We start from the raw sequence: 27793 nt of genomic DNA on the forward strand, positions 1-27793 counted from the left end.
AAGCAAAGCATTTGAGCTCCATCGAGTTGTGTCTTCTTGGTTTCCACTCACACTGAAGGAAGGGAGAGGACTTTTACTCTTAGGGTGGAAAAGACTGCTGAAGTGTTCTTTTTCTAAAGCCGTAGACTTTTTGAAATATGCATTAGAGCAGCAGCTGTTCTTGCCACTTGCCATTTGGGTATTGAACTCTGCTCTTGGGAGGATATTCAGCAGACAGCAAAGTCAAGGACTCTGCGTTCCTAGATTATTCCCCATGACCTTGGATAAAGGGTTTGAGGAGCACACATAGGGGCCATTGGGTGATGAACTTGGTAACCCTTGCATCTGTCCTGCTCACCTTTGGGTCCTCATTCTGGAACTCTGCTGCTACTCAGGAATCAGAGAGAGTGCCTCCAGAGTTATCCCTTGTGAGATAACTACTGCCCATTTTCTGGGGAAGCTGGTTCACTAGCAGTTACGTTGACATGGCACCAAAAATCAGAGAGACACGATAACTCATTAAAGAGTGTTAGTTTGTTTACTGGGATGTTAATGTCTGTTAACAAAAATTACGTCAACCGCACAATTTTGTCTGAAGACAGATGATAAGAAAATAAGCCAAACAGTATGCCTAGAACTAGTCAGTGTATCTGGGCTGGATTTGATGCAGAGTACTGATCTTTGGCTTGAATGTCCCAGCTATTAATAGAGACTTAGATGGTGAAATCAGAGGGTTGCCTAAATTGTTTTAATGTCAGCAGTTGTGTCAGCTGCATTCCATTTCTTCCTTTCTTTCTTTCCTTCCCATTCTTCTTTCTTTTCTCACTCCTCCCCCACCCCTTCCTGCAATCTATAGTTTGTGTTTTTCAAATACATAGAGTCGAAATACTGTTTTGTTGTGGGACCAGCATTTCTGTAATGTGGATGATTTCCACGTTTAGTGATAATCTTAGATGAATTGAGGATAGAAGAGGAGAAAAATCATTGACTTTATTTTTAAATTTTTGCATAAGATATCTCCTTTTTAGTTACTTATTCCTATTTTCATATAGGATATTAAACTTTGCTTTCTTTTTAAGTCTAAGGCTTGCTACTTAGAGCACTTGCAGCCCTACAAGGAAAAAGGATGTGTTAAAGAATTTTTTATGATTTTCCTAAAAAGAAATTGTTTTCTTTATTCAGTCCATATGTGAAAAAGTCTAATGTATTAGTAATGCCTTCTATCACCACATAAATGTTTAGGAGATGAGTGGCAATCATAATAAAATAGAGAGAGAAAGGTGGCTTTTATGTCTTAGTTATCCTTAGGGAAGGAAATGATTAATTTGACATACCTCTTGTTACCCATTGATCAGCCTAGGTTAACCAGACATCCTGGAAAATCAGTCCAGTGTTAGATGGGTGCATGTGGAGTTGAAGAGCTTCATATAACTGTTGAGCAGCTTGAAGGAAGGCAGGATGTGAAAAGAAATGAATGAGAGATGGAGAAAAATGATCTGAAAAGAAAAAGGATAAGACAAATGAATTTTTAATTTCTAGCTCAATTAAAATAGGATTTTATCCATGAGGGCATAATATAAACTGTGGTTGTAGGATGATTTCCATCACATTACATGAGAAAAGTAATTATTTGACTTAAGATTTATGAGAGATATTTAATTATACATGTATGAGTAGTTTCGCAGTTAAGAATTGTTTTTTATTGAAGCAATTTTGTGAATAGAACAGAAGGCTTTTCATGAGAAAGCTTTTAATTGTTTGGCATAATAGTTGACATAGTTTGTTCAAAAAATTTATTAATAATAAATTTATTGGGCTGGCCAGTTTGCTCACTTGGTTAGAATGTGGTACTAATAACTCCAAAGTTAAGGGTTTGATCCCTGTACTGGCCAGCTGCCAAAAAAAATTTTTTGTTAATTTATTATGTGGATTCAGAATAAAATTATTGTTCAGCCTGGTTCTCTATTTGTGAGTTAGGAAAATTTAGCTACTTGTATTTATGTCTTTTGTATTAAAGGTGAAATTACATATTAATACATTGCAGGGTTTTTTAAAATATAGTATGTTGAGTTTTTGACATGAGCTTTGCAACAAATTATATAAATCTCATGTTTGAATTAAGTGGGAGAGGACTATTTCAGCTAACATGATGACAGTAGATTATTATATTTTTCCTTTTTTTCTTTCTAGCTTCTGTGTGGAATTTTTTTTTTTTTTTCAAAAGGCATCATAGAAGCTTTGTTGATTTTGCCATATGTGTGTCATCTTTTCATAGGAGTAATGTAAATTTTTTTATGCAGTTAGGAATATGTATATACATAGATGCTAGTTTGGTTTTTTTTCTTTATTTTTAAGAGGCAAATATGTGTTTGAACAAGAGATGGCTGCAGCAGTTACCTCGTATTTTAATGAAATAAATCTGTATTTACAGTTTGTGGTAATTTAGTCCTTTCATCACTCTGTGGAGCTCCCACGGTGTTCATTGAGTACAGCTGCTGAGCCTCTAGTTTTAGTAGGTCTTTGTGCCTCAGGACCCCAGCGTGCATCCAGATGTGGTGACATATTTGCACACATCCACTGTGGAAATGTGCCAGTGTGGACATACGATTGTCATCAATTAGTTATGCCCAGCTGGTGCCAAGAAATTTACATCTGTCATACAGTCTGTCTGGCTTCATGGCTCATGATTGATTTAGAGACACTCCTGTTTTCCTTTAGTTTGACCATAGTCATAACATGCTCACAAAGAGCTGAGATTATGTAATGAAGCACATGGCATTTCATGACAAGAGCTCATTTCAGAATGACATGGAAGTTCATTAACTTAGAGTTTCTTTAGTGGCCAAGATATCATTGCTTACCATTTGCCCAGAGTGCCTGTGCAAATTACCTACCTTCTGCTTGATCTCTAAAAGTATTTTATGACAAAAATATTTGTGATACAAAAACATAGATATTTTTTCTCTTTAACTTCCCAGTCTTTGGATTGATTATATGGTAGGCTTTTCATTATAAAGCAGACATAGTGTTCTCAATGAGTAATTCTTAGAAACGGATGTAATTGTTTTTTTGTGTGCTTGATTTTCTTTCTATAAAGGATTATTGCTTGGATTGTCACAGCAGTCTTTTTTTTTTTATCATGCGTATTTGTGGGGTACAAAGTTGACTATCAATAGTTATGTACAATGTGTGATGGTCAAATCAGGATAATGAGCTTATTCATCATCACAGTATGTAATCATTCTTTGTGTCTGTTAACCAGTTTCTGATTAACCTCACCTTCTCCCCTGTTCCTTTCCACCTCTGGTAATCACACTTCTGTTTGCTTCTCACAGAAGTCTTGAATCAATGAAAGCACCTTTTAACTTCTTTGATTGACTAGCTCATTATATATTGCTTTTCTGTTAATGTTTAACTATATCTTTCTATTGATAATTGATTAATAGAAATTTATTAGTAGGTACTGAGAATACAAGGATGCATAAACTTAGTTCCCACTCTCAAAAGTTTATAATTATGAAGAAAACTTATAAACAAATGAATCAGTGAATGAATTCCATTTAATGTGATCATATGCTAAGACAAGTAGAGTAGAAGTAGAGTAGGAATGCAAAGGAGAAGAGTAGTTAACTGCCCAGGAGATATTTTTTTATATATTACTTTTATATACTATTCTAACCTGAAATTTTTTATGGGTCTTTAAACATGAATATTTTCATTTTTTTCATTCTTTGTCTAAACACATCTAGCTGTCCATGGTATTTGCAGTTTAATAGACTTTTACTGTCTTGTGTAACATGACTATAGGTTTACATACATGTTATTTTTACCAAGAAATTAAGTTTTTGAATATACTGGAAGATGAAATATTTTGTCCATGTACCTGTGTTTTTGTGTTTTTCATGCATTAAATGTGATTCAAATAAACAGAGTTCAGCCTTCTCAGATTTGTTCTGTTTTTGGTTGGAGGAAGAGCCAAGGCATGCAAATTTTTAAAGTAATAAAGGCAAATGCTTCTGAAGAAAATAGGGATCAGGCCAGGTAAAAGATCAAGTATGGTATTTGAGTAAAGAAATAGACATTGTTTAGCAGTTTCATGTCAGCTTTGTAATACTTTTTATTTTAAAGACATGACTATTCATATCAATGACCATTCATTGAACAAATAATTATATAGTAATTTGTACCAGGCACTGTTCTAGGTCCTGGAGATATATCAGTGAATATAGCAGATAAAAATTACTGATCATGTGGAGCTTACATTCATTGAGAGGTTAGTTAATAGGCTTCAAGGTAATCTTAACTGATGATACTTTACCTCATTGTGTCTCCAGTTCAGATGCTAGTTGGAGAGAGGAGGGACAGATGTAGCACAGGATACTGTATCACACTATTTGGTGATGAATTAGCCAGTGCATCTGATTTTCTCAAACAATATGGTATGTTTCTTTGCACTTTGCACTGAACCTGCCTTCTTCAAAAACATGGTGGCAGGAGGGTGGGAGTGATGGGGGTTATTTGTACAATTGCTCAAATAAGTGCAACTTTGGGTGGAACAGAGGAAAACCAAAGAAAGTGTGTGTGTTCATTCAAATCTATGTTGAACCTATTATATGGAATTGTTAGTAATATCCCAGATCCAAGGTGTTTGTTTTGCTCCTAGAAAGGGGCTACCTTCATCCCAGATTGTTTGGCATATTTGTATTGTGGAAAGAACAAAAGACTGTGTTAAAGCCTGTGCTTTAGGTACTTTAAAAAGCCTCTTCCAGCCTTAGCATCCTAGGACTCATTTCTTAGAAACTCTTGTCACAGGCATTTCAGTGGTCTGAGGAAGAAACTCTTACTATTGATGAAACCAGTAATTTTGGCTGGTAGTTCTAGTATTAGTTATAGTAAACTCTTTGAGTTGTTTTTCCAGTGAGGTTCATGTGAATATGGCAGAGTGTAAATAAATAAAAGCCCTCTTCTCATTTCATATTCAAATTCTTCAGTATCTTACTTACAGATAATTTCATTTTATGGTACTCATTAGCCATTACATTCCAAGAGCTATTCAACAACATCATTAGTTATTCAAACAGAAGGATGAAGTTACATATATAGATCAGAGCAGAACTAAATGAAATAGAGACCAAAAAACAAACAAACAAATACAAAAGATTGATGAAACAAAAAGTAAGTTTTTTTAGAAGATAAACAAAATGGACAAACTATTATCTAGACTAAGAAAAGGAGAGAAGACTCAACAAAAATCAGAAATGAAAAAGGAGACATTATGACTAACACACAAATACAAAGACTCATTAGAGACTATTATGAACAACTATACACCAACAAATTTGAAAATCTGGAGGAAATGGTTAAATTTCTGGACACTACAACCTTCCAAGACTGAACCAAGAAGAAATAGAACACCTGAACAGACCAATAACAGGCAACAAGATTGAATCAGTAATCAACAGTCTCCCAACAAAGAAAAACCCAGGACTGGATGGCTTTACTGCTGAATTGTACCAAACTTTTTAAAAGAAAAATTAATACCAATTCTTCTCAAACTATTTCAAAAAATTAAAGCAGAGGGTATTCTCCAAAACTCAATACAATAAAAGTCCTGAATGACAAACCTACAGCTAACATCATCCTGAATGGGGAAAAGCTAAAAACTTTTTCTGTAAGAACAGGAACAAGACAAGGATACCCACTCTCACCACTCCTATTTTACATAGTACTGTAGATTCTAGCCACAGCAATTAGGCAAGAGAAAGAAATAAAGGACATGCAAATTAGAAAAGGAGAAGTCAAATTGTCCCTGTTTGCAGATGACACGATCTATAGCAAAACCTAAAGACTCTACCAAAAAACTTTTAGAGCTGATAAATGAATTCAATAAAGTTGCAGGTTACAAATTAAGTATACAAAAATCAGTAGCTTTTCTATACACCAGCAATAAGTTAGCAGGAAAAGAAATCAACAAAGCAATCTCACTTACAATAGTTACAAAAAAATAAAATACCTGGGAGTAAATTTAACTAAGGAGGTAAGAGATCTCTACAATGAAAACTACAAAACACTGATGAAAGAAATTGAAGAGGACACACAAAAAAACGGAAAGACATTTTACGTCCATGGATTGGAAGAATTAATATTGTAAAAATCATCATATTACCCAAAGTGATCTGCAGATTCAATGTAATCTCTATCAAAATACCAATGACATTCTCGATAGAAATAGAAAAAACAATCCTAACATTCATATGGAACAACAAAAGACCTTGAATATCAAAAAAAAAAAAAAAAAAAAAAGAAAAAAGAAAAAAAATCATGAGTAAATAATAAAGCTGGAGGCATTACACTACCTGACTTCACAATATATTACAGAGCTATTAGTAATCAAAACAGCATGGTACTGGCATAATAACAGATACATGGACCAATGGAACAGAATAGAGAACCCAGAAATAAATTCACATATGTACAGACAGCTGATCCTAGACAAAAGCAACCAAAAACATACATTGGGGTAAGGACAGCCTCATCAGTAAATGGTGCTGGGAAAATTGGATATCCATGTGTAGAAGAATGAAGCTAGACCCTTATCTCACACTATATACCAAAATCAACTCAGAGTGGATTAAAGACTTAATTGTAAGACTTGGAACTATGAAACTTCTAGAAGAAAACACAGGGGAACTGCTTTAGGATGTAGGACTTGGCAAAGATTTTATAAATAAGATCTCAAAAGCACAGGCAACAGAAGAGAAATAAACAAATGGGATTATATTAAACTAAAAAGCTTCTGCACAGCAAGGGAAATAATCAACAGAGTGAAGAGACAACCTGCAGAATAGGTGAAAATATTTGCAAACTATTCATCTGACAGGGATTCATATTGAGCATATACAAGGAACTCAAACAATGCAATAGTAAGAAAACAAATAATCTGATTAAAAAATGGGCAAAGCAGCTGAATAGACATCTCTCCAAAGAAGACATACAAATGGCCAGCAGGAGGATGGAAAAAAAAATGGCCAACAGGTATATGAAAAAATGCTCAACATCACTAATCATCAGAAAAATATGAACCAAAACCACATGGAGATATTATCTCACCCCAATTAGATTGGATATTATCAAAAAGACAGAAAATAACAATTGCTGGTGAGCATTTGGAGGAAGAGGAACCCTTACACGTTGGTAGGATTGTAAATTAGTACAAGCATTATGGAAAATGGTATGAAGTTTCCTCAAACAACTACAGGTAGATATATCATATGATCCAGCAATCCCACTACTGGGTATATCCCCAAAGGAATAGAAATCCTCATGTTGAGGGAATACCTGCACTCCCATGTTTTTTGCAGCTCTATTCACAATAGCCAAGATTTTGAACCAACTTAAATGTTCATCGATAAAGAATGTTCAACTTAAATGTTCATCCATGCACAGCAGCATGGATGAGCTTTGAGAAAATTACATGAAGGGAAATAAGCCAAGCACAGAAAGAGAAGTACCTCATGTTTCCACTCATATGTGGGAACTAAAAAAAAAAAAAAAACTTTTAGAAAGAAAGAGTGGAACTGAGATTACTAGGGAAGGGAAAGGTGAGGGGGGAGGGGAAAGTGAGAGGTTGGTTAATGGACACAAGTTTACAGCCAGGTAGGAAAAATAAGTTCTGTTAGGTGTACAGTTGAGCAAGGCATCTACAACTAACAATAATTTACTACATGTTATCAGATAGCTAGAAGAGAGATCAAATGTTCACATCAAAAATAAATGATTAAGTTTTGCAATGACAAATATGCTAATTACCATGATTTGATCATCATGCATTGTGTACATGTATTGAAATATAACTCTGTACCCCGTATGTATAATCAATACATTCAATAAAAAGGAAATTTTATATAATTTTAACTAAATTTCCACAATATGCCAGAATATAATATTCTAGAACATTAGTTGCAAATGACTTTTAGTTTTTCCTCTGATATCATTCTTCATCATGTTGTTGGTTATTTTGAAATAAAAAGTGTCAGTACTCATACAGTTTCTATTCTGGGTTTGGTAGCTGGGTTTGGTTTAGTGATGGGAAGGCCAGATTTGGGAACAATCTATAATTAATCTCCTCGGAGTGGAAAAGGTAGTGTTGTAACATGGTTATGTAGAGGACTGCATGGATGTTTGCACTAGATTGTCTGACCTGATCCTCCTTAGGTGACTTCTCATCTCTTTGGGTGGCCTCAGTTTCACAGGCCACATGGACAGATGGAAAATGTGATCGTAGCCTGTCAAACATTTCCTCATTCACATTCATAGAACAGGGCCTATTATTCTGCATTAGAGAAATTGTGCCCCTGAGATGTTTTCGTAAGCTCTTTGACTTTCATAACTTTTTTTTCTGAAGGGAAGGCCTGGATGAATATCAGATTTCAGAATCAGAGTAGCAGTTCAACACTTACTTGTTTTCAAAAAAAAAAAAAAAAGAGAAAGAAAGGTACAAAGTGTTCTCTAATTCTGACAGTTGGAAAATCCTAGGAAATTAAATGAACATTTTTTTTTTTCAGTTAGAATTGTATGAGTGAGTTCGTCAGAACCACTGCTTCTAAAAGAAGGACTTTCACAATTTTAGAAAGCTGGGTTTCTATCCTTTTGCCTAAGAAGTCTTGCCAGACAGGTTGATTCCAAAGCCCTTCTCATTAATCAGTTTTTGTGAACTGCAGTTGCCTTCAGGAAGATTTTTTTTTCCATTTCATTACCATATTTGTGTTCAGATGGATAGACTGGCCCCACCCAGCTGGTTCTGGCCTTTTAACCACCAAGGATTATTTAGGTAACGTGTACCTGCTGACTTCATGTTTTAGGTTTTATTCCAAACCGATTTACTAAAATTATTACTTAAGAAAAAGTTTCTTTGTGCTTTTAATAAGTGACCTAGAACTGTCAATCAGAAGTTCTGATCAGTTGTGATAAACCAAAGACGCCTGCCTTTTCAGTCAGTCTGTCATATTTTTAACAGGTAAAATGACGAATTAAATGTAAAAAAAATTGAATGTGGTAATAAATCCTTTATTAAATCCTCTATGGACCCTCCTCAGAATGGAGCATTGCCAGATGCCAGTGTGGAATACAAAAGGTCCTTGAAGTGTAGCTCATACCAGGCACTCTTTATTGCATCTAGAGGAGAATTTCTACCTGTTTTGTGACAGAACACTATGCAAACATATTTGGTGTATTCTAAATAAAGGATTCCTGCCTTAGGAAGCCTTTGGATTGGAGAATCTTTAAGGTCTATATTAACCATTAAGGTTTCGTTTCATTTATTTATTTATTTATTACTTGATTATATGTATCTGTGGGGTACAGAATCAAATATCAATACATGTGTACAATAGTGGTGATCAAATCAGGATAATAGTATACTTACGTTTACAAAATGAAATTAATCTTTGTGACCCTTAACCAGTTTCTCTCCAAACCCCCTCTCCCTTTCCCACTTCTACTAACCATAGTTTTGTTCTCTTTTTTTTTTTTTGAAAGTTTAATGCATTATTGTGATTGTTTCTTTCTTTCTTTCTTTTAGCATGCATTTATGAGTGAGGACATGCAGTATTTCTCTTTCTGTGCCTGGCTTATTTCACTTAACATAATTTTCTCCAAGTTCATCCATGATGCTGCAAATGGCAGAATTTTATTATTTTTCATGGCAGAGTAGTATTCCATTGAGTATACGTACCACACTTTCCTTATCCAGTCATCTGTCAATGGACATTTAGGTTGATTCCAACTCTTGGCTACTGTAAATTGAGCTGCAATAAACGTGGGAGTGCAGGTATTCCTTAGACATGATGATTTCCATTTCTTTGTAAATTGGACTGCAATAAACATGGGAGTCCAGGTATTCCTTAGACATGATGATTTCCCAGAAATAGGATTGCTGGGTGGTATGGCAGTTCTATCTGTAGTTATTTGAGGAACCTCCATAATGTTTTCCATAATGGCTGCACTAATTTACAGTCCCACCAACAGTGTAGGAGAGTTCCCCTTTCTCCGCATCCCCAGCATTTGTTATTCTCTGTCTTTTCGATAATGGCCAGTCTAACTGGGGTGAAATGATACCTCAATGTGGTTTTGATTTGCATTTCCCTGATGCTGAGTAATGTTGAGCACTTTTTCATGTGTCTGTTGGCCATTTGTGATAAATGTCTATTCAGCTCCTTTGCCCATTTTTTTAATTGGTTAACTTGTTTTCTTTCTGTTGAGTTGTTTGAGTGCTTTGTATATTCTAGATATTAATCCCTTGTCAGATGCATGATTTGCAAATATTTTCTCCCATTTTGTAGGTTGTCTTTCTCTCTCTTAATCATTTGTTTTGCTGTGGAGAAGCTTTTTAGTTTGATATAATCCCATTTGTTTATTTTTTGTCTTGTTGCCTGTGTTTTGGGGGTCATATTCATAAAGTCTTTGCCTGGTCCTGTATCGTGAAGTATTTCTTCTATGTTTTCTTTTAGGAGTTTCATAGTTTCAGGTCTTATGTTTAAGTCTTTAGTTCATTTTTAGTTGATTTTGGTATATGGTGAGAGGTACCAGTCTAGTTTCATTTTTCTGTATGTGGATTTACAGTTTTCCCAGCACCATTTATTGAAGAGGCAGTCTTTTCCCCAATGTATGTTCTTGTTGCCTTTGTCAAAGATCAGTTGGCTTTAAGTATGTGGGTTGATTTCTGGGTTCTGTATTCTGTTCCTTTGGTCTGAGTGTCTGTGTTTATGCCAGTGCCGTGCTGTTTTGGTTACTATAACTTTGTAGTGTAGTTTGAAGTCAGGGCACGTTATGGCTCTGGTTTTATTTTTTTGCTCAGTATTGCTTTGGCTATTTGGAGTCTTTTGTTGTTACATATAAATGTTAGGATTGTTTTTCTATTTCTGTGAAGAATGTCATTGGTATTTTGATGGGGATTGCATTGAACCTGTAGATCACTTTGGGTAGTATCAACATTTTCACAATGTTAATTTTTCCTATCCAAGAGCATGGAATGTCTTTCCATCTTTTTGTGTCCTCTTTAATTTCTTTTCAGCAGTGTTTCATAGTTCTCATTGTAGAGATCTTTCATCTCCTTGGTTAAATTGATTCCTAGGTATTTCATTTTTTTGGAGACTATTTTAAATGGGCTTGCCTTCTTGATATCTTTTTCTGCTAGTTTGTTATTGCAGTATGAAAACGCTACTGATTTTTGTGTGTTGATATTATATCCTGTAACTTTATTGAAATCGTTTATCAGCTCTAAGAGTTTTTTGATGGAGTCTTTAGGTTTTTCTATATATAGGATTATGCCATCTGCAAACAGGGATAGTTTGACTTTGCTTTTCCAGTCTGGATGCTTTTTATTTCTTGCTCTTAACTGATTGCTCTGGATAGTACTTCCAATACTATGTTAAACAGGAGTGGTCATAGTGGGCATCCTCGTCTTGTTTCTGTCCTTAAGGGAAAAGCTTTCAGCTTTTTCCACTCAGGATGATGTTGGCAGTGAGTCTGTCATATATGGCTTTTATTGGGTTGAGATACTTTCCTTCTATACCTAATTTGCTAAGAGTCTTATCGTGAAACGATGTTGAATTTTGTCAAATGCTTTTTCTGCATCTGTTAAAGGTTTTATTGATTTACAAATGTTTATGGTTTAAAAACAGGAGGAGTAAGTAGGCTTTTAACAAAGATCTCTCCTTTTATTTTCTCTTTATGTCTTCTCCTAGTTAATTCGTCAACCTCCTAGGAGGTTGTAATAACCCATTTTGGAATATTGTGGAATGATGATATTCGGAAGGCAGAATTCCAAATGCTACCAGTGTACATTGTCTTGTATATGGTTTAATTTTAAAATATAAAACACAGGGGCTGGTCAGTTAGCTTAGTTGGTTAGGGTGCAGTCTTACAACACCAAGGTCATGGGTTCAGATCTCTGTACAGCCAGCTGCCAAAAAAATAAAAATAAAAATAAAATAAAATATAAACACGGTAAAATAAAGGAAATTCACTCTTTGAACATCTTGAGTATGGATGTTTTTATAAATATATAAATAAATATATAAATTTTAATTTATAAAATATATAAAATTTAAAATAAATTTTGCACAGTGACTATCAAAATATGTAAGCATAATCAAAGGTCGTAAAGAGCTTTTTTAAAAAAAGTTTGGAGATCCTTGTCGCTATTTGTAATAGCAAGAGGCTGCAAAATGGGGGAAAACACTCTAAATACTTTAGAAAGGGGCCCAATTAGTTTCTTCGTCTAATTGTTGAATTAGGGTGCTCGGTTCAACAAATCATTTTTAATGGTTTATTGCTGAGCTAGGTCTGTATATTTCCATAACGCAAAAAGGAAAATAGTTTATTTGAACAGATGTGGTAAGATCTATGTGGTGAATATTTTGTATTCTTTAGTTGCCCCACATACCCAAGAACAAGTGCTATAATGCACCCTGGTCAGGACATATTGTCTCCATGGCCTGTGATCATGAAATTCATGCTGTTGTGTCCTCTTTAAAACAAGTGGTATCTGAAATCTAATGTGAGGTTGTGAAAAACTGCAAGAATGGAGTTTATGTCATCGTATATTATAAAAGATGCTTTTTAAAAAATCGTACTTTTGAATTATTTCTTTCCCAAATTTTACCTAGTTTACTCAGTATTCATGAATTGTTCTTGTCTACACTCTTGTTTTTATTCTTTTATGGTTAATTTAAAAGGCTCTGAAGTTCAGATTGTTTCATGTGAGATTATTTCACTTTTTTTGAGCTGTGCCTGGGTCTATTCTTAATTGGTGACCGAGGCCTGAGCTTTTTTATTATGTAATGTTCCATGAGAGACTTTGTCATATTCATATGGGAGAGAGAAAAAGCAAAAAGTATTGATTTTTTTTTTTTGCTTCAAGATATTGAAGAGATTATCCTAACTTGATGATGACATTTGTTATATTTGTCAACTGAGTAAGCAGCATTTTTTTTTGCCTAATAGTATCTGTTGTTTAAAAGTAGCCTTTTGAAATTTGATTCCATCAAAGTAAATGTGTATTTGAATATTAGTTTTGACCAAAATTCCCAATGAGTCCAATGTCCATAATTACTGGCCTCAGTTTATAGTGACTGTATAATTTCTCTAGTCTTTTGATGTAGTTGCAAGTACAAAGAATTTCTGGCTTTTATTGTACTGTATTGATATTTACTGGGATTTCCAGAGAAAAGTTAGAAAAGCAGCCCTGACAGTGTTAACATTAAACCAATATTTGTTTTAATATGAAAATGTGTGCTTCTTTATATTGTGATCATTAAAAATGTACATTTATTTGAAAATACAGATGAGCATTTATATTACAAAAATGTATTTGAATAGAATATTGTAATTGCAGTTTACTTTTATTGATGGCTTATGTTCTTAAGTTGCTAGTCTAAAGCACTTTGAAAACCTCTTTGTTTGCACTCTCACTTAAATCTCACAATAATTCTCTGAAGAGGTTTTATTATCAGTCTCATTGAACACATGAGGAAAGTAAGGCACACAGAAGTAATTGTCTAGATGTTTTGAACCCTGGCAATGGCAATTTAGAACTTTTAATTGCTACCCTACACTACTTTCCTAAATTCTTTCTCTAAAAAGAGACATAGAAAGTTTAAGTCAGTGTATCTTATGAGACACACTATGTTGTTTAAAACTGCTTTTGTCTCTCCCTTTAGGTGAGTCCCTAGAATAGAGCCAGGTACTATGGGAACTGATAAATAAGGCATGATTCCAGTACCCCAGGAGCACCCAGTTGGGGAGTAGCACAGTCATGTCAACCAGTTATTACGGCGTGATATGATAAGGAGGAGATGCATAAAGAAAGAGTTCTGGGAGCATAGATGATCTTTTTATGATCTCATTTTAGTAGTTATTTTCCCTCTGTAGAATCTTGTCATGGTCAGGGACAGCTGACTCTGTTTTTTAAAACATGTGCATAATAAAATATAATTTTTGTGGTTCAAAGGGAAGAACAAAAATTCTGGTAGGCTTTGCATGTTGGAAATCTGGATATTCTTCATGTGATGATGGAACATTGATGAGTTTTGGGCATCAGTTCCTGGAAATTGCTGGTCATGGCCAACCAGTGTCTGATATAATTAATTTTAATATATACTTTGGAGATCAGCCAGTTACACGGGCCAGAATTGTTACAAACTCACATTGACTCATCAGCATATATATATATATTTTCACAAATCTGAGTGTATTCTGTTATTTCTCTCAAAACATTGGCATTCTCTTTTAAAAATCCTGCATGTATTTTTCTCTGACCTTACAATCTTAAAGTTTAGTATAATAAATTATTATGCAAACAGATATAAAATGATCCGTCCTTTAGAGTATTTGGCATAACTTGATAGTTAGCTTGGTGATTATTTATCCTTCACAACTAGCTCCACAGAAACATTGTCTTTATGCAGTCTGCAGTTAATCAAGACATTAAAATAAGAACTGATATATTTAGAGGTCTTGGATTTCTAATTTAGTCCAAGACATCTCAGTTAAAGCTTAAAGATGGTAGCCAGATGGATTAATTTAAAGATGACAAAGGCAGTATTAAAAATAAATAAATACAGTCATGTACCGCCTAATGACATTTTGGTCAACAACAGACTGCATATAAAATGGTGGTCTCATAAGAGTATAATGGAGCTGAAAATTCTTATTGCCTAGTGACGCTGTAGCCATTGTGCAGTCATAGAGCAATTACTTAATTTTTAAAATAAATTTAATGTAGCCTGAGTGTATATAAAGTCTACAGTAGTGTACAGTCATGTCCTAGCCCTTCACATTCACTTACTACTCACTCACTGACTCACCCAGAGCAGCTTCTGGTCCTGTAAGCTCCATTCATGGTAAGTGTCCTATGCAGGTGTACCATTTTTTATCTTTTATATCATATTTTTACTATACCTTTTCTGTGTGTAGGTATGTTTAAATTCACAAATACTTACCTTTGTATTATAGTTGCCTGCAGTATTCAGTACAGTAGCATGCAGTACAGGTTTGTAGCCTAGGAGTGATAGGCTATACCATATAGCCTAAGTGTGCAGTAGGCTATACCATCTAGGTTTGCATAAATACATTCAATGATGTTTGCAAAATGGCAAAATCTCCTAATGATGCATTTCTTAGAACATATCTTTGTCATTAAGTAATTCATGACTAAATAATCCCACTACTGGGTATATATATTCAAAGGAATGGAAATCAGAATGTCAAAGGGATGCCCGCACTCCCATGTTTATTGCAGCTCTATTTACAATAGCCAAGATATGGAACCAACCTAAATGTCCATCGATGTATGACTGGATAAGAAAAATATGGTATATGTACATGGTGGAATACTACTTAGCCATAAAAAAGAATGAAATTCTGCCATTCACAGTGACATGGAGGAGCCTGGAGAAAATTATGTTAAATAAAACAGCACAGGTGCAGAAATAGAAATACCACATGTCCTCACTCATAAGTGGGAACTGAGTTAATAAATAAATAAACAATAAAGGAAGAGAGAGAAATAAAGAAACAACAATCATAGTAATGTGTTGAACTTTTAGAAGTAGAGAACAGAACTGTGGTTACTAGAAGTGGAAAGGTAGAGCAGGAGAATGAGGGGCTTAATAAGAAATTAGTGAGAAATTGGTTAACAGACACAAAGAATGATTGCATATTATTATTATTATTATTATTATTTTTGTTGTTGTTGTCTTTTTCGTGACCGGCACTCAGCCAGTGAGTGCACCGGCCATTCCTATATAGGATCCGAACCCGCAGCGGGAGTGTCGCCACCCTCCCAGCGCCGCACTCCCCTGAGTGCGCCACGGGCTCGGCCCTGATTGCATATTATAATGACGAATAAGCTAACTGTCCTGATTTGACCATGATGTATTGTACACAACTATATATAATCAACTTTGTGCTCCACAAATATGTATAATCAATTATCTTTCAGTAAAAAACCAAAAAATTAAAATTAAAAAAAATCCTGGGATCCAGAAGGGATATAAAAATTGAAATTCAAAAGTAAATTGTAAAGTATGTATTGGGTTATTAAGCTAAAATGGAAACACTAATTCGTGGAATTTTAGGACTGGAAAGGGAGTTTTGTGATAGGCTGAATAATGGCCCCCCAACATCTACATCCTAATCCCCCAAACCTGTGAATGTGTTAACTTACACAGCAAAAGGGACTTGGAAGATTTAAGGTGAGGATTTGAGATGGGGAGAGTATCCTGCGTTATTTGGGTGGGCCTAATGTAATCGCTAGGTTCCTTATAAAAGGCAGGCAGGAGGGTCAGCGTCTGAGAAGGAAGTGTGACAGAGGAAGCAGAGGTTGGAATGATGTGACCACAAGGCAAGGAATGGGGGCACACTCCAGAAGCTGGGAAGGGCAAGGGATGGATTTTCCCCTAGAGCCTCCAGAAGGAATGCAGCCCTGCTCATAACATGATTTTATTTTAGCCCAGAGAAACTGATTTTGGACTTCTGACCTCTGGAACTGTAAGATTACAAATTTTTGTTTTAAGGTACTAAATTTGTGGTAGTTTATTACATTAGCAATATGAAACTAATACAGATCTTAAATGTCATGTAGTACATGTTTTTAGTCTTTCTTAAGTCTCACTAATTAGGTTTTCAGAGGAGGAAGGGGCCTGGGAGAAGCAGGAAACACTTAGTGTTGATCAGGAGGATTGGGAGATTAGGTGAAATTTTTGATGTCTGAGATTACTATTAACATCTCAAAAGAGCTCAAATGAGTAATTTGAGAAGCAATTAGTACTATAGGACTGAGGCAGAGCAAACAACATCAAGTAGTTGTTCAGAAATCCTTTGTTCCGCCTAAGCTGTTTCTCTTCTTACTTGTGATTAAGTCCATGGGTTGAAATCTCTCTGCCACATTCCATAAATGAAGGGCTGTTTCAGCTGCCCTAACTGTCTTGATCATGTCCACTGCCAACCATCCTTTACAGTTAGGTGTAAAATACTCTCGAATCCATTTTGAACTGAACTCATGGTTACTACATCAGCTGAAGTTAATGAGCCGCTCCTCCCTGAACCACAGGAAAGAAGCCTGAAACTTCCTCTACATAAGGCACTTATTCTAAATCACTAACAGAAAGTCTTCATTTATTTATTTATTTTTAATTTAATTCCAATTGTTTCTTTTGCATTTAAAGACCATTTTCTTTTCTTCTGTTCTATGAAAATGGTAAATATTTGGTCAACTTCTGTTTTTTTGAAAATCACAGTTTTATCTATTTTCTAGTCAGTTGATCCAGATTTTTTTTTACTTAGGGTGTGTTATCTTATAAGGTATTTTGTGTTTCTCTTGAATCTTATCCAAGTACCCTCTAATCCTTTTAATTTGTTCTCTGGACTAAATCTTGTTATTTAGATTTATCAGTGGGTCTAGTCAGTGATAGATTTTGGTGAATGAGGGAAAAAACCCTTGTTTTAATTTGGAATATTGATTTTAAATTGATACATTTGAGATACAGATTGGCGTTAAGTTTGAAAGAAAATCAGCTAATTAATATTGCAACTGATACTTTAGTTATATTACCAAGAACCTCTGTGAAGTGAGATGACCTTTTCAAACTAAAGTTTTTTATTTTAAGATATGTTCTTTTGGAAATGATTTTGTTTTATCATTACTCAAAAATAATCACATGTCAGGGTCCTAAAATTTATTTATAGGATCTCTACCTTTGTTGGGGCACATTCTCTGTGGCTTTAGTTCTCCCATACAATAATTAGAAGAACCCTGTGTTAAATAGTCTGTCAGTACGCATGTATAGCAAACAGTGCATCAAAATACATAATAATACTACCTAAAGCGATTTACAGATTCAATGCAATCCCCATCAAAATACCAATGACATTCTTCACAGAAATGGAAAAAACAATCTCAACATTCATATGAACAACAACAAATAGCCAAAGCAATCCTGAGCAAAAAACATAAAGCTGGAGGCATAATACTACCCAATTTCAAATTATACCCCAAAGCTATAGTAACCAAAACAGCATGGTACTGGCATAAAAATAGACACTCAGACCATTGGAGCAGAATAGAGGGGCCAGAAATCAACCCTCAGGCTTACAGCCATCTGATATTTGATAAAGAGCACAAAAACATACATTAGGGAAAAGACTGCCTCTTCAATAAATGATGCTGGGAAACTTGGATATCTATATGCAGAAGAATGAAACTAGACATGCATCTCTCACCATATACTAAAGTCAACTCAAAATGGATTAAAGACTTAGTATAAGACCTGAAACTGTAAAATTACTAAGAGAAAATATAGGTGAAACACTTCAGGAACTAGGTCTGGGCTCAGACTTTATGAACATGAGCCCAAAAGCACAAGCAACGAAAGAAAAAATAAACAAGAGGGACTATATCAGACTCAAAAGCTTCTGTACAGCAAAGGAAACAATCAAGAGAGTGAAAGGACAACCTATAGAGTGGGAGAAAATTTTTGCTAACTATGCATCCGACAAGGGATTGATATCCAGAATATACAAGGAACTCAAGCAATTATACAGTGAAAAAACCAAATAACCCAATTAAAAAATAGCCAAAGGAACTGAATAGACATTTTTCAAAGGAAGACGTACAAATGGCCAATAGGTACCTGAAAAAATGCTCAACATCACTAGTCATCAGAGAAATGCAAATTAAAACCACATTGAGATATCACCTCACCGCAGTTAGACTGGCTATAATCAAAAAGAATGAGAATAACTGGGCCGGCCCTGTGGCTCACTTGGGAGAGTGCGGCGCTGGTAGTGCTGAGGCTGTGGGTTCAGATCCTACATAGGGATGGCTGGTGCGCTCAGTGGCTGAGCGTGGTGCAGACCACACCATGCCGAGGGTTGCGATCCCCTTACTGGTCAAAAAAAAAAAAAAAAAAAAAAAGAATGAGAGTAACACATGCTGGCGAGGATGTGGAGAGAAGGGAACACTCCTACACTGTTGGTAGGACTGTAAATTAGTACAACCACTGTGGAAAACAGTATGGAGGTTTCTCAGACAACTACAGATAGAGCCTCTATATGATCCAGCAATCCCACTTCTGGGTGTATACCCAAAGGAATGTAAATCATCATGTCAAAGGGATACCTGCTCTCCCACGTTCATCGCAACTCTGTTCACAATAGCCAAGATATGGAACCAACCTAAATGTCCATTGATGGATGATTGGATAAAGAAAATGTTGTATACATACACCATGGAATACTACTCCCATAAAAAAGAATGAAATTCTCCCATTTGCAACAACATGGATGATCCTGGAGAAACTTATGTTGAGTGAAATAAGCAAAGCACAGAGGGATAAATACTGTGTGTGCTCTCTCATAAGTGGGAGCTAAGAGATAAAGAAGAAAGAAAAGAAAGACCTCAGTGGTCTCAAAGAGCTTTTATGAACTCTCTCTGCATCTCAAGGTTATTAATCTTTTTGGACACAAAGGACTTGGGAGTCACAGAGGTTAAGAGCACTGTGTAAGCAAGAGGAACTGCGTCCACATATTCTAATCCCTGTCCAGTGCCCCATCCACTGCTTAGTCTTTCACAGAGAGATGGCAGATGGCAGGTGAAATTGGTAGCAGAGCTGCCACCACCATTCTGGGGCCTTGCTGGGTTCCCGAGCCATGGAGCTGGGGGAAGCCAAACCCAACCACAACCAGGTAAAGAGCACACTCCAAACACATTTTCATGCGGGTAGCCTACCATAGCCACCGCAATTGCCACTGCTCCTGCAAAAGTGGCTAGTCTCTATAGCAGCAGTCACAGCCACCATGCAGATGGCACGCCAGACTCTCAACTGCATTGATGCAAGGAGAGGCACCAACCAGTGGAGACAAAAAAAAAAAAATCCTCTCTGCACAAAGCATACTCCAGAGTAACAGTAATAGAAGCAGCATCTGATTTACGATAATAGGGGAGGACTTGATCACACCTGTTTCACTATTGGACAGATCATCTAGGCAACAAACCAACAGAGGAACAGTTAATCTGTCAGATGGAGAGAACAAATCCATGGTTATTAGAGGGGGGAGAGGAAGGGAGAGGGGGAAATGGAAGGGGGAGGGGTAATGGGAGAGGTTGGAAAAAGAATAAAGAAAAAGTATGATTTGTAACAATGAATATGGCAATAAAAAATAAGAAAATAAAATGAAAAAAATACACAGTAAGCTGTAGTTTCAATTTAAGTTTGTCTTGGCTGAGGTTTGGATTATCCTTGGTAATCTAATGTGTTAGGTATTTACAAGTAATTATTATCTGGGGGAAAAAGAGAAATATGAACTCTGTCCACTTAATCAGATGCCCATTGAGCAAGGGGTCCAGGTGGTTACTATTTCTAACAACTGTCTGATTTTTGCTTAATTTTTAGTGAAGTAGCTATCAGAGAAAGCACTGTAAGTCTCTTAATTTTTTTCCTTTCTCTGCTGAGGTAAGAGTAAGGGAGTAGGAGCAAACTGCTTTGAGCTCTCTTTAATGCTGTGTTGCTCATCAAACTTGACCCCCTAGATGGAACATGTGCTGATGATTTTCACAGTACCCATCTTTATCATGATGCTTGCAAAATGGTGATTTAAAAACTCCACCACATTTATCATCTCATGGTCTACCACTGTAAGGGAGAGTGCTTTTTTTCATTATTTGTTTATTTCTTTACTTACTGACTTATCAATCTATCATCAATGTTGATTCATGGCTTCCCATTTCCCCCAGTGGGTTATAACCTGTTACTATCCTTGTTTATTTTTATGTTCAAATAACTTTCTTATTTTTGCACATTTTATGTTGTATTTAAAGCCACATGTTCATGTCGTTTTCTTGCATTTTGTTTTGTACTCTGCCTTCTTTCTCCCTTTCTGTAAGGATTCCATAAATTCACCCCTTTCTTCTTTTTAAACAAAATTTGAATTGTTATTACACTTAAGTGAGCTTTACCTTTTCTGGGTCTGCTGTCTTTTTCCTGCTGCTTCTTTTATTATCCATGAACCTAAGGGATTATTCAACTAGCCCCGCCATAGGAGAAAAGGTTAAAAGTTCTGAAGAGTGTGACACTTAATCATAAAATCAAGTACCTTAGAAACTTCCATTCATCATGTCTGTTCTTAACTAAGTTGCATTCTCTTTGTTATTTACATCATGCTAAAAACATATTTTAAGATATTTATGTTCTGATTTGAGGTTTAGGAAAATACCTTCTATTTAATGAGCCTGCACATTGGTGCTTGGAGAACATTTTTTTTTTCAAATGTTTTATCTTATTGCCTCTAAAAATATTAAATTTTTAAAGTAGATGTCTCAACCAAAGAGTGCATGTAACATTTTGGAAATGCTTTCTTTGGAGCAGTTAGAAAACAGCTGTAGTTTGAAGTGCTGCATATATGGCTTGTTTTACTACATGAAAACTGTGAACAAAAAGTGTCAGTATTTTGCCTCATTTATTGCCGGGAGCGTTTAAAACTGGTTTCATAGAGATGATGACATTAAGGTAGCAATGTCTTGTAAAAAAAAGAAAACTTTCTAGGGAATGTTTTTTATGTTTTTAAAACATTTTTACTCAAGTGTTGAACTATGTTACATTCCCAAAAATGATATGAGAATTTGTGGTTGAAGAACTTAAAACCTATAGAAAGATGGTGAGGTTGGGTAGCCACAGTCTGGAGTAAATAATGCATACCCTTAATTTTATTCTCAATTAAATAAAACTGCAGACAACCCACTGAGGGAAGAGATGATGGATTCCTTTTAAAAGAATTTTAGATTATTAATAGTGTATTCTGTATGATCATTTTCACTTACCATCTGTAATAATAAGAAATATATATTTGGTCTTTGTTTTCCATTTCTGACACAGAGCTCCTAAAATCCGTGGAATTTCCTGATAGGGGTGATAGGAGCATCTTTTGTTCTTCCTAACAAGCTCCCGCCAACCATACCTGAGTTTGTGCCAATAAAGTGACTCTTGGTGGGCCCTTAGGTAGCTTTAGGATGGGTGCTGGTTGCAGAAGGAACCAACCATGTGATTTGAGCATTGGGATTTTCAGCCACACTCCTAGAGCTCCACGGAAAGGAGAGGGACTGGAAATTGAGCTCAATGGCAAGTGATTTAATCAGTCATGCCTGCATAATGGAACCACCACAAAAACTTCTAATCAACAAGGTTCAGAGAGCTTGCAGGTGGCGAACACACTGAGGAGCTGGGAGGTGGCACATGGAAACTCCTCATGCTCCTCTCCACCAAACCTTGCCCTGTGTATCTCTTCCATTTGGCTCTTCCTGAATTGTAGCCTTTATAACAAATCAGTAAACATCAGTAAAGTATTTCTCTGAGTTTTGTGAGCTATTCTAGCAAATTATCAAACCTAGGGAGGGTCTGATTGGTCAGAAGTACAGGTGGCAACCTGAGACTTGTGACTGGTGTCAGAAGAGAGGCCAGTCTTGTGAGACTGAGCCCTTACACTTGTGGAATCTGACACTCACTCTGGGTATTTAGTGTCAGAACTGAATGGGATTATAAGACATTCAGTTGATGTCTGGAGAGTTAGAGAACTGGTTGTTGGTGTGGAAAAAACCCATACATTTGGTGTCAGAAGTGTTGTTAAGTAGAAACACTATCAGTCCATCCCTAGTACTTTCTTCAGAATCCCCTTCCCCAGAATTTAAGAGGTGCTTGTAAATGTTTTTCTTTGTTATAGATAGTGTGAATACTGAGAGGCATTTTTTTCTCCTATGTCTGTTCATCCATGCAAATATTTAATGTCTTTTTTATTTTGAAGCTTGTAGCATTGTTGAAACTTTCTAGGGCTCTCAGTTATTCTCAAATAACATTCTGAATTGAATGCTTGAAATGGAGCAGGCGTCCTATCATTTTTTTAACCTATTCCAGCAAAGATAAATAGGTATTTCTCAAATCTTTTCTGTAGCGTGATGCAAGCATGATGCAAGCTTATAATAACAGTTAGTTACTACTCTTTGGGAACACAGAGACAGAAAGAATAACTCACATAACTAGTTTGCCTGAGCTGATAACTAAACAAAAGTACCTCTTAAATTGCAGGACTATACTGACTATATTGTGTATTAGTTAAGAGTTCAGACTCTTGAGGCAGAGAGACTTGAGTTCGAATCCCAGCTTCACTATTTTCTAAAAAAAAGTTGTGCAAACCACATAGCACATCCTAAATAGTCAGTGTTAGCTATTATACCAAAATATATGCCAGCATTTTCTCTTTATACAATTCTCTCTTCTTTTTTGTAGATATAGGAATATAGCTCTAAAGCCCAGTACTGAGTTTGAATCCACTGCCCTAAATTCTAATTCTAGATGGAGATTATTAAAGATTATTAGGGATAGTATGAAATAATGTGTAAGAAATCAATTTTATAAATTGTATCACAATATAAAATCATAAAGTTAACTTACTTTAAATGAAAAGTTAATTTTTTCTACTATAAACACTACACCTTCATAGCAAATTTAGAAAATATATAAAAAAGAAGAAACAAAATAATTACCTATTTACCACCACCTAGAGATAATTGTTTCATTTCCTCACAGCCCTAGAGTTTCTGTTTTTTTTTTTTTTTTTTTAACGTAAATTAGTTATTTTGGAGCATTTAGTGATCTCAGATGGAAAATTATATAAATGGGAGTTTGATAAAAGAGAATACCTGTCACTTGATTTCTGTTCTTCCCCATTACAAGCCCCCCAATAATACAGGCTCTTCTCATGATCAGTTTTAAAGATGTAGAAAACTTTTTTACTTATCTGGGCTAAATAAATGGCCGTCTTATAGCTCTTTTCAGGTTTTCTCTTTGGGAAGGGGTCAATTTGCATGCTCTTTAATCTCTTCTGAACAGGGCCTGTGTTAAGAGTGGGGACGCCCGTCACGGCAGCAGTTTATGTGAAAAGTAACGGGGCATCTTAAGTGACTCAATTTTTTATGAGCCAGCAATGTGTTGTGGAGACCAAAAATGCTAACGCAGGTTAGGCATTATCATGGAAAGATCTGAGGATGTGATTTTCTTGCTGTGCGTTATGCATCTAGATGATGTCCAGCACATTGTATTCACTTTGAGGGACAGAAGTTTAAGCTGGACATTGACAATGTAGGAACAAGTGTCTAGGACAGCAGTGGGTCACAAATTCCTTTGAAGTAGATTCATTATGGTTCCAGATGGCAAAGCTACAGGTCTTGGAAATCAATGAGATGGGGTTTCTCTTTGGCTTAATATTATGTGTGTGTGTGTATATATATATATATATGTTCTCTCTCTCTCTCTCTCTCTCTCTCTCTCTCTATATATATATATATATATATATATATATATAAAACTAGGCTATGTATATATATATATATATATATATATATATATATATATATATGGCCATTACTAGGCTATATATATATATACCCTAGTAATGGAATAGACCTTAGAAGGGAGTAAAGTTGTGGTCATTGAAGTTATTTACGCTGAGGTTGGATGGATCCCTGCCAAGACATACTATAAAATGCATTTCCTTATTGGATTCATTCATTCACTTTTTAATGGAGCTTTTCCTGTGTGCCCAGTGCTGAGGTGACAGAAATAAATATAGTGGGCAAGAGTTTGGATTAAGAAACTTTAAAGATCCTAGAATGTCTGTAGTTGAAGGAAATATTTGATGCTTCAGTTTCCTTTGCCTTAAGCACGGAGCTCTGATTGTTTATCACCCACTCTTTTCAACACTCCAGTGTGTCACTGTCACATTTCTTCTGTGATGTGGAGTAATGCTTCATATCATTCTCATAATATTTTATTTCCCTACCTTCGAATGTAGAGGTTAAAGTTGAATGTGGAGTCAGCTTTTGATGGAATAATGTTGAGTTTTCATGGGAAACATTTAATTCCAGTTGGCTTAATGTGATTTTAAAGGTTCAAGATTTTATCAGGAAGTATCATGAGGAACACATGCTTTTTAAATGTAAGGTGATATTATTTATTAATATCGTTGGAAGTTTATTGCACTTAAAACATATATGGAAGAGTCAGGTTCCAAAGTAAAGCTTTTATTTTTCTGAAGGAAGTTATAGTTTGTGTATACTAAGACATGAATCTCCAACTTCAGTGTTTGTAGATTGACCATATATCTGGACTAACTATTTCTGCCAGTAGAGATCAGATAGTACCAGGAGAAAGCAGAGGTGCCAAGAACAACGTGTGCAGATTTGGAGCTGATATTAGGGTCTCTGTACATTTTGGCCCATCAAGTAAGGCCAGCTGTTCATTTGTTTCATGTCTAGGTTTGGAATTCACCCAGTCGCAGGCCGAATGCCTGGTCAGCTTAATGTGCTGCTGGCTGAAGCTGGGGTGCCATATGATATCGTGTTGGAAATGGATGAGATCAACCATGATTTCCCAGGTAAGTTAAGGGAGTGATGGTGAAATTTAAAATATTCTTAGTGTGAATAAAGGAATGCCAGACTTAGGATATAAATTGTGGAATCAGTGAAGTGAAGACCAACTAGTCAGATGAAGAATAACCTGCACATAGTAAGTATGCAGTTGAAATTAAGTGAAAGATAGTATTGAATAAGGTTCAAAAGATTTGTAAGCACACTGGATGCACATTGTCCCTCTGTGAAGAACTGAAGGATGGTGAAAATCTTGGGGTACCGTACAGAGGAAAAAACTGGGGAAGTGGGCAGACTTGGCTTTTGAATCCAGGTCCTGACTCTTAGTAGCTTGTGGTCTTGAACAAGATCCTCAACCTCAGGCTCCTCATTTACAAACGTGCTTCTATTGATAATTTATAGTGTCTGGTTCTTGCCAGTGTCTGAGATTTTACTGGTTTCCAATTGTACCAATTCATGATCAGTGAAGTAGTTTTCTTCTTTTTTTTATAAAGTACTAGGCCTTCACCAAATAAGGTACTGTACTTTATAGCTGTCATTGAGTAGATGCTGAATAGTAATGACATTTGGCCCAAGATCATGTTTGTTAAAATTAAACCAGTTCCCTCTGGCAAGTATCCACTGTGAACTTAAAAAATACTGTTTATTAGAAAAAAATGAAATCGTCTGTATATCTAGATTTACATGGCATTTTTGGCAATATCCTAAGATCATATTATTGTGCTTAAAGAGAGAATTTAGGCCATTTTAATTTTATGCCCGTTTTCAGATTTCACTGTTGCTAAATTATGTGTAAAACCAGCCAGTTCCAAGAATTGTGGACACAGCTTTAGTACAGTACAGACTTTGACACCAATGCCTTCTAGACATCAAACTGCATCTTAAGTGGTCATTTTAAAAGTTGAAAGTGGAATGTAAATCTTATAAAATCGCATGACTAGCAAGATAATTTTGGGATAATAAAAGAATTGTAAAGTCAGATTAGGTAGGTCCATTGGGAGGTGGGAAGCATAATAATACAGGCTCTAGTTAGAATGGTTAGGTTCACATTTAGGATCTACTGCTTTTTAGCTGTGTGACACTGGCTAAGTTGCCTGACCTTTCTGGTAAAGCTCTTTGTACAGTGCCTGGCACAAGTGAGCATCCAGTAAATATTAGCTTTTGCTATTGTTGTTATTACTAGTCATATCATTGTAATTTGCCTGAAAAGAAGCTAAAATTATCCCTTTTACTTTTATATTTTCTCTTTTTTCTTTTATTATATAGACACTGATTTGGTCCTTGTAATTGGAGCTAATGACACTGTTAATTCAGCAGCTCAAGAAGATCCCAACTCTATTATTGCAGGCATGCCAGTCCTTGAGGTCTGGAAATCAAAGCAGGTAAAGTTTCAGACATGTATTTTGTTCTGATGATCAAAGATAACTTAAAATATGCACACAGGACTTTCTTTGGTCACTTGGTGAGAAATGATGATGGCTTTTAGGAGGTTCAGGAGTAAGAGCACGTTTAGGGTCCAGTTCCCTATATTTAGCTTCTGTCTGTTCTCTGGCCACCAGAGAACATGAGTGAATGCACTCATCACGAGTAGAACCAGATGAGATTTTGTGGATGAATTAACAAAATCCGTAACCACAGCTGAAAAAAGAGCTGTGAGCTTTTGGAATGAGTCTGGCTGAATTCCAGATGGAGTCCAGGAAGCAGATGGCTTCTCTCCGGGACAGTGAGTCAGTATCATTGCCTTTATATACCAAGGCGAGCATATTTTTTTCATTTAATTTTTTTGAAAAGGAATTTGTGTGTTGTTATGGAGTGTCCAGCAGAAAGGTGATTTAGAAATCAAACAATAACATAGCATAAGGAAGCAAGGTTTGCATTTCTGAAAAAGACAATTGCTAGATCTTAGAGAACTCAAAGACTTGTAAATTTTCCTCTGCCCCAGCAGTGGGCATGTCTCTTTACCACTCCTGAGTCATATCTGCATTTTAAGAATCATAATAACATAAAGTACATTTTAAATTTAATTTTATTTCTCTTTATTGTAAATATGTGAGTTTAAAATTTAATATTTGTGATGAATGAGTAGATACAAAATACACTTATTCATGTGTATATGAAAATTATTGCATCAGTAGTCAATATTTGAGAGTCTGCACAATGCGTTACTGTATTAATGCTATATGAAGCACGAATAAATTTGCACTGCTTCCATTTTTGGATAGATTACATTTCCTAGAAGACCATAGAAAGGCTTTTCATTTTATTAAGGACTGGCTTGATATTCAGCAGGACAGTATCATTCATAATGTGTGTCATTGTAAATGTCTCTAACACATCACT

The 27793-nt window shown here is 35.6% G+C and overlaps 1 protein-coding gene across 3 annotated transcripts in view; it reads left to right on the top strand.

Moving 5' to 3' along the window:
- Positions 1-27793, top strand: part of NNT (nicotinamide nucleotide transhydrogenase) — a 117512-nt gene that overhangs the window by 88180 nt on the left and 1539 nt on the right. For all 3 annotated transcript variants that reach the window (XM_063084222.1, XM_063084217.1, XM_063084212.1), the window contains exons 20-21: positions 25343-25461; positions 26720-26835. In XM_063084222.1, coding sequence (XP_062940292.1) covers positions 25343-25461; positions 26720-26835 — 235 coding nt within the window. The remainder of the gene's footprint in view (positions 1-25342; positions 25462-26719; positions 26836-27793) is intronic.

Source organism: Cynocephalus volans, chromosome 2, assembly GCF_027409185.1.
Source record: "Cynocephalus volans isolate mCynVol1 chromosome 2, mCynVol1.pri, whole genome shotgun sequence".
NCBI lineage: Eukaryota > Metazoa > Chordata > Mammalia > Dermoptera > Cynocephalidae > Cynocephalus > Cynocephalus volans.